Below are 10,131 nucleotides of genomic sequence, written 5' to 3'. Positions count from 1 at the left end.
GTCAGAGTCTTGCTCTGTTGCCAGGCTGGTGTGCAGTGCTGCAATCTCAGCTCACTACAACCTCTGCCTCTCGGGTTAAAGCAATTCTCTTGCCTCAGCCTCCCAAGTAACTGAAATTGCAGGCACACGCCACCACACCCGGCTAATTTTTGTATTTTTAGAAGAGATGAGGTTTCACCATGTTGGCCAGGATGGTCTCGATCTCTTGACCCATGATTTGCCCGCCTTGGCCTCTCAAAATGTTGGGATTACAGGTGTGAGCCACCGTGCCCGGCCTCCCCCATTTTATACATAAGAGAAGGTGGAGCAAGAGACACTAAGTGACATGCTGGAAGTCATGTGTCTCATGAGTGGCAGACTCAGGCCTGCCTACCTGTACAGCATCCTTTCTGTGACATCTCCCTCCACACATGAAAAAAACATGTTTCAATAGCTATCCTCATGGAAGGGAGAAGTAGTGAATAAATATTATGCAGTAAAAGAAATCTATACTCAATTTTATTTGATTTTTAAAAGTTAACCTGAATTTCTTATGGTGATGTCAACATCACTTTGGGCATCTAGAATCATACGCTTCGATGTCAGACAGGCTATGATTTGAATATGCCACTAATAAATGACACATTAATAAGCTGTGTGATATTAGACAAAGTCCTTAGTCTTTCAAAAACAGCTATGTATTATCTGAAAAATGGGGATGACAATTCCTATGTCATGTTACTGCGATGATTAAATATGTTTCTGGTACATAGAGGTTCACAAAGGACTGATAATTTATATTAATAGGTTTAATATTATATATTAATATTAATAAAACAAAACCTAATATTAATATGGTTGAAAATCTAGACTATTCTTAGAAAATAGCCTAGAAAATCTAGAAAAGTCTAGAAATTATTAGAAAACCATAATATTAATATGGCTGAAATTGTAGGCTACTATTAGTATACTATTGTTAGTAGAGACTAATAATCATCTAGATTTTCATAATAGTCTAGACTGCTATTAGTCTAGATTAATGCTTAGTCTATATTTTCAACTGTATGATCACATTCAAAATATGGTTAAAAGTTCAATGCCCTCTGGGAAGCAACCACAACTAAGGCTTCTTTGGGGCAGTTAACCCTTCTGGGTCAACCAGAAGGTCTTCTGCAGCAGCATCCTTCTTTCTGCCACTTTCTTCTTTTTCTTCAGGATGCTGTAGGGGAGAAGGAACATCTAGGGACTCCTGGCATCTTTTCATCCTAACACTGTGTCCTGAACATAGCAGACATTCAATAAATATGTCTGGAATGAAAGACTCCTTCCATTCATGTATGTTTCCAAAGAGAATGACTCTGAAATTTACACTCTGAACATTTGTCACTATAAGTATAGCATAAATACTTAAAAGGGCGATTACTGCATCAAAGTATACATATAAATATTTGATTTTGAGAGACATTGCCAAGTTGACCTTCATACATTTGTGCTAATTCAGTTTCTGCCAATAGAACTGATTCCTTACTGAATATGATCAGACTTTTAAATGCTTGCTAATTTGATGGGTATGAAATGGTATTCCATGTTGTTTTATATTGAATTTTCTTGACAAATAATGAAGCCTAGTATCTTTTCACATGAATATTGGCCATTCTTGTGTGAAGCTTTGTGAAAGGCCTACTGATGTCTTTCTCATTTCTTTAACTTGGTGGTTTTTGTTTTTTTTCCTTCTCCACTTTAGAAATTCTTTAAATATTCTGGATATGAATTATTTGTTGGTTTAATGTCTAAACAGCTTTTAAAAACATACTTAGTCATGCCAGGATTTCTGAATGGGAATATGAATAAGCTGTGCTGAGTTGAAATTAACCCTCTAAATGCTTCCATCCTTTCCAAAGAACCATATTTTACTCAAATAGCAAAGTTTGTAGGTTACAGAAAAGGGAGCAAATGACAAAAGCATTTTATGAGCAGTAGATTTCTCTAGCCCTTGAAATTATGGTAGATAACTGGCCTTGAGTACCTCCCACCAGAAATTCCCTCCTCTAAACCCTGTGGTGGGTGAGGAGCCCTTTCCTGAGCTGTGGTATTCTCTGGGAAGACACAGGTTGGAACTAGAGTCAGTCTCCATCAGTAGATCGTATTTTCCAGAACAAGTTACTTGGAGGAGAGGACAGAATTTCTGTCATGTTGATCAGTGGTTTCTTCTCTCACTGCCATTGTCTAGCCATATGTCCCTAAAAGCATGCCACATTGGATGGAGGTAATGATCCCTACTTAGCCTGTTCCTAAGGATATTAGAGAGAGCAAATGAGATCATAAAAATGAAAGGGTTGTGTAAATACAAGGTTTGTTACCCAGACTCGGGGAAGTAATCAGCACTTTGTCAGAGTGGGAAAACCTCAGTGACCCACAATCTTGGCATCTGTGGCTCTGGCCCTTCTACCACCTGTTCTGCATACAGGTGCATGACTGTAGGGAGCCATGGTTGTCCAAGCATGATTTCCAGACCAGCAGCATCAACATCACTCAGGACCTTGTTAGAAATGCAAATTCTAGCCGCCCCCCTCTCCCTTCCCCTGCTGCCCCAGGTCTCAGAACTACCAAAGCAGAAACTGAGGGGTGGGAGGATGGGGAGGGATCGGAGGCTGGAGCCTGGAAATTTGTTTTAATAAACTCTGCAGTAATTCTGACACATGCTAAAGGTTGAGAACCACTGACCTAGTAGGATAAGCAAGGGTTTTACAGCCAGCAAATATGGGTTTAAATCTCAACTCTCCTACTCACCAACTTATGATGTATAAATTACCAGGCCATTTTGGGTTTCCAAACTTTCACCAATAAAAGGAAGACCGAGTGTAGTGTTGCAGATGCAGCTACTCTCCTTTCTTCCCCACTTCTCTCACAGGACTGTGTGAGAAATAAATGACATGGTGATTCTGGACTCTGCTGTGTTTAGCTATGTGTCTCCTTTGGCAAGTCTCCTTGCCTCTCTGCCTCATTTTTGTCATCTAACAAAACAGGAATGGCAAGAGTTAACATTGTGTGCATTGCTTTCATCACACTGTGTGCCAGCCACCGTCTTAAAGAGTGATTTTGGCCAGGCGTGGTGGTTCACGCCTGTAATCCCAGCACTTTGGAAGGCCAAGGCGGAAGGATCACCTGAGGTCAGGAGTTGGAGACCAGCCTGGCCAACATGGCGAAACCCCATCTCTACTAAAAATACAAAAAATGAGCTGGGTTTGGTGGTGTGCACCTGTAATCCCATTTACTTGGGAGGCTGAGGCAGGAGAATCCCTTGAACCAGGGAGGCGGAGGTTGCAGTGAGCTGAGATTGTACCATTGCACTCCAGCCTGGGTGACAAGAGGGAAGACTCTGTCTCAAAAAAAAAAAAAAAGTGTTTGATTTTATGTCATTCTTAACAATAACTCTGTTACAGCTTTCATTTTACACATAAGAAAAACTGAAGCAGAGAGAGGTTAAGTAATATTTCCAAAGTTATACAACCAGTAAGCTGGGATTCAAACCCAGGCGGTCTGCAGTAAGTCCTTGCATTAAAGACGATGCTTGCCAAATAATAAGTTCTCAAAAAATGGATGATGATGATGACAAGAAAATAGCCTAGTATATAGTAGGTACTCCGTGTAAACCACACTGCCCTCTTCTGTGGTTAGCCCTAATCCTAAATATCTACCCACTCCCTGCAGTAAGCACATTTTCTCTTTCCATCTCACCTCTTTTCTGGCCATTTGGGTGCTCTGAGCAAGCCAGACGGAGGCTTGGCTGGGTGCAGGAAGACGGAGTGTGGTGTTGCAGGTGAAGCCCCTCTTTTGGAGTGAATGATTAAGCTAGCGGAAGCTCTAAAGTCACTGAAAGATCATTCGATCTGCCTAATTTGGGACATATATTCTGAGTCTCTGCTCACCTATCAACTAATCAAGAATTAAAATGCCTCAAAAGTTCCAAGGGAATGTAAAAGCTTTTTTTCCAGTTTGTTTGTCTTTGTTTGGTGCCCAGTTTTGCCTCAGAGTAAAATTTTGCAGCTGGGAAAGTTTAACCCACAGTATGACAGCAGTGTTCTTTTTCCTTTCATTTTTGTTTTGCTAGGACAATAAAAAGCCTTATTCCCTTTCAATTCAGGGTTTCACTTGTTGTTCTTGAAAATTCTCTTCAGTTTAGCTCTCAAGATGGCCTCGCTTGCTGAGCATGAGTCACTGGTTTAGTGACTCAGAGTAGCATCTAACAAGACAAGGATGTGCAGGGTTGTCACAGGACTTAGTGGCCAGTGGAGCCTGCCTGAGGCTTTTCCTGAACCCAGTTTTTGAGATAGTGCATCTGTCCATTTGCGGCTGTTTATAATCATCATCGATACCAATTTATCTGAAGCTTGGGGTCTGACAGAGACATTGCCTTGTATAGGAAAGCTCTAGACCCCATCCTTGTCCCTTAACTGGGTATGGCCTCAGAATTTACTGTGTGGCAGGATAAGACTTCTGAGAGTTTACCCGGCCCTGCTTGGAATGGCCACAGAATCAGGAGGCCTGTGGCTTCTGGAAAAATTGTGTCAGGTGAGAAAGTAAAGGCTCTTTTTATTTAATGAGGCCTTCAAACCTCTTTCAGCTTAAGGAGAAAAAAGATCAATTAAAGTTGGATAGAGAAACAGACACATGTGATGAAGCAAATATACCCAAATGTACTTGGACATGGGACTCACTGTACAATTCTTTCAACTTTTTGGCATGTTTGAAACTTTTCAAAATGCAATGTTGGATGCAATGTTGGGTAAAATGCAGATACCCCTAGAAATGACTACACTTTTGAAAGCATGATTACTTCTTTTTGTAATATAAATGGCTACTTGTAATATAAGTGATTACTTCTTTTTGTAATATAAATGGCTACTTGTAATATAAGTGATTACTTCTTTTTGTAATATAAATGGCTGTCTTCCTTCTTTTCTCCCACTTCTTTTTCACTCCTAGCATTGGCCTTTTTTTTTTTTTTTTTTTTTTTATTTTGGTCTGGGGAGCCTGCTTGATTAAAAAGGGCCTGGAATAGTTAGGAAGAATGAATAAGACCTAGTATTTGATAACATGACAAGGTGACTAGAGTCAATAATAATTTAATGGTACATGTTAAAATATTTAAAAGAGTATAATTGGATTGTTTGTAACGCAAAGGATAAATGCTTGAGGGAATGGAGACCCCATATTCCGTGATGTGATTATTACATGTTGCATGCCTGTATCAAAATTTCTCATGTACCTCATAAATGTATATACCTACTATTTACCCACACAAACTAAAAACAAAAAACATTTTAAAAAGGGCCTGGAGTGAGGCTGGTTGGTGATTGGCTATTCCTTTATGCCAAGGACTTTATATTCTTCTTCATATATAATTCTCACAATAATCCTACAAACTAGTTATTACTTTCCATGTTTTATGAGGAAACTGAAGCTTAGGGGCGTAAACTTGATCCAATTACAAGGTAATATTATTCATCTTACAGCATTCCTGGAACCATTACTTGATGTGTTGGGCTTTGTGCTATGCACCTTAAACATATTAACTTGTTTGAGCCTCACCCAGCTGTGGGAGGTGGGTACTATTATTACCTTCATCCTGTAGATCAGGAAATGGAAACCTAAGAGAGGTGCAACAGCTTGTCCCAGCTTATATTCTAGGGGCGGGTACATGGCAGGGCACATATTTGAATCCATTCTCTTCTGCTTTATTTATTTTTTGAGACACAGTCTTGGTCTGTCACCCAGGGTCTTTCTTGCTCTATTGCCCATGGCTCATTACAGCCTTGACCTCCCAGACTCAAGCATCCTCCCATCTCAGCCTCCTAAGTAGTTGGACCACAGGCTCATCCCACCATGCCAGCTAATTAAAAATTTTTTTTGTGTGTGTGTAGAGACAGGGTCTCACTATGTTGACCAGGCTGGTATTGAACTCCTGGCCTCAAGTGATCCTACTGCCTTGGCCTCCTAACGTGCTGGGATGGCGGGCATCAGCCACCTCTCCCAGGCCTCTTCTGCTGTAGAGCTCATGCCCTACTATTCAAACCTAGGCCTTGGCATTTCTTTGCCTACTTTGATAAATTGGTTTATCTAGTGGAAACCTCTTGACTTGAGACCACAGGCTCCCAAGGACAGCACTGTGTCAGTCCTGGTGTTCACAGCAGTGCCTGGCACCATGAATATTATTGAATAAAAGAGTGCATGTATGGTGGCTTCTCACCGCCAACTCCCTCACCTTCTCAGCCTCCCAACGTGCTCTTCTTGGGCACATTTTGGCTATCCTGGACTTCTTCCTTGGAGATAAAGATGCCGGTTTCTCTGATGTGGTTTAGCCAATGGCTCATTTGGTGGCCGGTAAGGAGTTGTAATGAAGGCAGATTTTCCCTATTGGTCTTAAGTTGTCAAATACAGCAGATATTATCCACCGCCAAGGAAAGATGGGAACTGAAAACAAATACTTAACATTTCCCAAAGCTTTCAGGGAGTCTTCCAGTTGTGGCAATGAGAAGTCAGCTCAAGGCCCCCTAGTAGCCATGAAAGCTCTCACGTTATAGTTACATTTGACTCTTGGGCTGCAGTAATGAACAGGTGAATACTGACAATTAGTTCTTTTAAATGTGCCCAAGCAGTTGGTAATTATACGCTACATTTAGTGTTTTGTTTACAAAATTCTGTTCTCCCTTTTGATCTTCTGAACAGCCCAGTACATATAGTAGGGCAGCTATGATTATTCCCACTTTAGAGATGAGAAAACTGATGCCAGAGAGGTTATGTCATTTGCCCTACACTACTTAGTTAATAAATGTTAGAGATAGTAGAGACAGTCTTCAACCCTCTCAATGCCTAGTCCAGCAAAGTTTTAATGTCAGTACTGCATTTAACTCAGTAATTTCTGAGGATGAGAGTAACAGGAAGATATATTCCTTTCTGTTGCTCTTTTTCCAATTTAGTTAGGTCTTGTATTTGAGCCAGTTAGTCTTTCTGGATACCAGTTTACCAATCTGTATAATGGGGAATAAACAACATCCATCAGTGAGTATGCATGAAGCAGAGGAGATTGGGAGGGCTCAGAACTTAAAAAGCAATTTGAGTGAAGCTGTTTGGTAGACTGTGATGACTCTTACCCAGTGTCCATAAAACAGATTAAATGGCACCTCCCTTGGCCACCCTACCTAAAATGGCACCCCTGTTACCTCATTACCATGTTTCATTTCTCTTCACAGCATTTATTGCCATTTATTATATGTCTGTATTACCTATCTGAATCCTCCCACCAGAGTGCAATAGCCAAGAAGGCAGGGACCTGAAATCCTAACAGATGGAATAATGCCTAGCACAAAAAAAACACGTGTTGAATAAATGATTGAAGGAATGAATAAATGAACCTGAGTGGAGTGATTCAAAGTACGTTTGAATTGAATGACTGAAAGATTTGCTTGAGTCCTCCTTGCTCTCCAGCAGGGGGGTCTTGTGGTTTGGCATCCTCGAGCCTATTCCTCATCTGCCACTCAGTGGCTTACAACCAGTCACTAAAGCCTCCTGGAGTATCAGCTTAGGCCTGGGTGAAATGGGTCCAATAACCTGTGTCCATGCAGCAGACAGAGGCCATTATATCGCCCTGTATGCCTCTGTACTGTAACAGCCTGTGAGCAGCTTGAGGACTGAGGGCTGCACTGTTGTATCCCCAGTACTTAGCATACAGCCTGTTCCACAGAGAGATAAAATAAATGTTTGTTGAATGAATGAATGAAAGTGCAGGACTCTTAATCCTCCTCCAAAGCTGAGTTACCATCTGAAAATAAACCTGGTGCATGGCACAGACATTCCCCTTTCAATTCAGAGATGAGGAGGCGCTAAACAGTTGGTTCCCTATCCTGAGGGAAGGGAAGGCAAGCCTCGGCTCCAGATCCGATTCCGTGCCATGTTTTGGAATTTGTGTTTACGTCTGCCTTCATCCCCATCCTTTCCGCTCCAGCATAAGCAAAATTATAACCCCGCACACCGACTTGCATGCAATTATCATAGCCCGAGTGCTCCTCCGTTGAGAGACTTCGCCCCCGAGACCGCTGACTGTGAATGACAAATCAAAAGTCAGGGTTGCAGAATCAGCCGGACTTTCCTGCTCATTTGCAGCAGAGGGAGGAAGCAGAGAATGAAAGATTCTGAAAATAAAGGTAAGGGTTGGACTGCAGAAAGATGGCTAAGAGAGGGCTAAAGGCTAAAAGATGCTAAGGATGCGATATCACGCCACAGACGTATTTAGTTTGTATTAATGGCTAGCTTAAAATTACCGTGCCTATATTAACATTCTAGTTATATAATAAATATGACTTTAAAAAATGACTAGCTTCTAGTTTCCAAATATTGTGTCATTCAGTTTTCCATTTTTATAGTCCTAAATATAACTCTGTTTTTGCCTTCTTCATTTAATCTTGGCTGAGTAACACAGCTTTCACAGATTTCCTTAGAATAGCTCCCAGATTTTTGATAATTTTATTTTGGGGGGGTGCTCACAATAGTTAATAATGAATATATAGGTTTTCAATGCATTATTAGAATTGGAATATCTGAAATACTTGGGACTTAAAACAGTTTGGGTTCTCAAGGCAAATGCTGACGGAGAATCCTTTAATGAACATTAATCTTTTTAGGAGTGCTCCATGGGGAGCCGTCGCTGACCTTCAAAACTGTTTATCTTGCAGAGGAACGTTGGGATGTAAAGTACCCTACTTCGTCAGCCTCCACTCCTTACCCCCCTCACCTCCCAACACTATAAATTCTGCTGGGGGGGATGGGGGAAAGAGAGAAACGGATTTAAATGAAAACTCAGAAAAGGAAAGGGCTCACCGAAAATGAGCCAACCACATTTTAAGTTCAACAACAAGCATTCTGGAGGATTCTGGGATTTTAAATTCTGAGGCTCCTTAAATGTTCTGCCGCAGTTGGGGGAGGAGCGACGGACCCCTAGGTCTCCTGAGGCTACACATGTTCCCCGATCCCGTTTCCGGGGGGAGCCCTTCCTTCCTACTGCGCGGGTCTTGCTTCTGGTCCGCGTGCCCGGGAAGGGCGCAGAGGGGGCACGCGCCTGGGGGAAAGCCGGGCCGGGGACGCGGTCTCCGCGCGGCAGTGCCCGGCCCCTGCTTCCGGAGCGCTAATTTTAGGGTTCGCCGGCCCTCCTTTCTTTCCACCGCTTTCAGTGCGAGACGCTGCATAGCAGTCTGCGCTTCGAGTGCGCTGTGTTTTAAGGAGGCCACGGCGCTTTCCCCTTGGGCTCGGGGGCTTCGGTGCGCAGGTGGAGGCTGGCACGCAGCCCCGGGGGCACGTTTCGCGCGGCGACCCTCCCCGAGCCGGAGCTAAGTTCTTTGGGTGATCGGTGCAACCATGCAGGCCCCAAATCTTCCTGCGGGCAGCGCCGCGGGGCTTGGCCTTCTCTAGTCCTTGGGAATCTGCCACCCTCTCGGACTTGTTAAAGGATTCCCACCTGGTGATGGGCAGTGATGTACACATATTCAACATAAGGAAAAAAAAAACTCCACTTACAACCTGATGGGAATGAATGGTATTTTAATATACGAAACTGTAATGAAGGGTCTTAAACAATTCCACGTTCTATAATTGAGGCTTTCAAAAGGGCCAGGTAGCTGGTGGTGTTTGTATTAACATCTCATAGGCTCTGGATCATTCACATCCACGTATTGATCTATGTGGTTTTGACGTTTAAATTTTAATGAAGCAGCCTTAGTGGGGAAGAAAATAGCTATGCATGGGCCTAGCAAGTGGGGAGAGGACCTGTTCACTCCCGTTTCTAAGCCAGCATCTTACAGGCAGGTGTTACCTGTGTGTGAGATCAAAGTATTTTAAAATTAACTCTAAGAAGAATGTTGGTTTTTCCTGTGTTGTTTTCAGTGGTTGCGGAAAGGGTTTCTGGAGAGAAAAAAAAACTGCTTATTTGCCAAGTCATGCTAGGCCATGGACATGAGTTAGAAAAAAATTAAAGCTTCCTGAATTGGAGGCTCAGGTTAAGGTTAATATTCAACATTGTTTGAAATGGAAACACTTCTGGTTTCTCAGTGTATCAGTGTGTTTTAAGCTCAGATCCTCAGCCTTTTTTTTTTTTTTTTT

The 10,131-nt window shown here is 42.3% G+C and overlaps 1 protein-coding gene across 7 annotated transcripts in view; it reads left to right on the top strand.

Moving 5' to 3' along the window:
* The window catches only part of DNAJC6 (DnaJ heat shock protein family (Hsp40) member C6), a 178,067-nt gene that overhangs the window by 9,980 nt on the left and 157,956 nt on the right, over positions 1–10,131 (top strand). For 3 of the 7 annotated variants that reach the window (XM_017541525.2, XM_017541524.2, XM_037743099.1), the window contains exon 1: positions 7,952–8,183. The exons of 3 other annotated variants lie outside the window; for them this stretch is intronic. In XM_017541525.2, the coding sequence (XP_017397014.1) occupies positions 8,162–8,183 (22 nt within the window). In that variant the 5' untranslated portion in view covers positions 7,952–8,161. Of the gene's footprint in view, positions 1–7,949; positions 8,184–10,131 lie in introns of those variants that run through there. One more of the 7 variants, XM_037743101.1, reaches the window with a different exon arrangement.

The sequence above is a fragment of the Cebus imitator genome, unplaced genomic scaffold, assembly GCF_001604975.1.
Source record: "Cebus imitator isolate Cc_AM_T3 unplaced genomic scaffold, Cebus_imitator-1.0 Scaffold135, whole genome shotgun sequence".
Taxonomy (NCBI): Eukaryota; Metazoa; Chordata; class Mammalia; order Primates; family Cebidae; genus Cebus; species Cebus imitator.
Note: the sequence above shows the minus strand (reverse complement) of the source record. Positions and strands in the feature narration are given on the sequence as shown.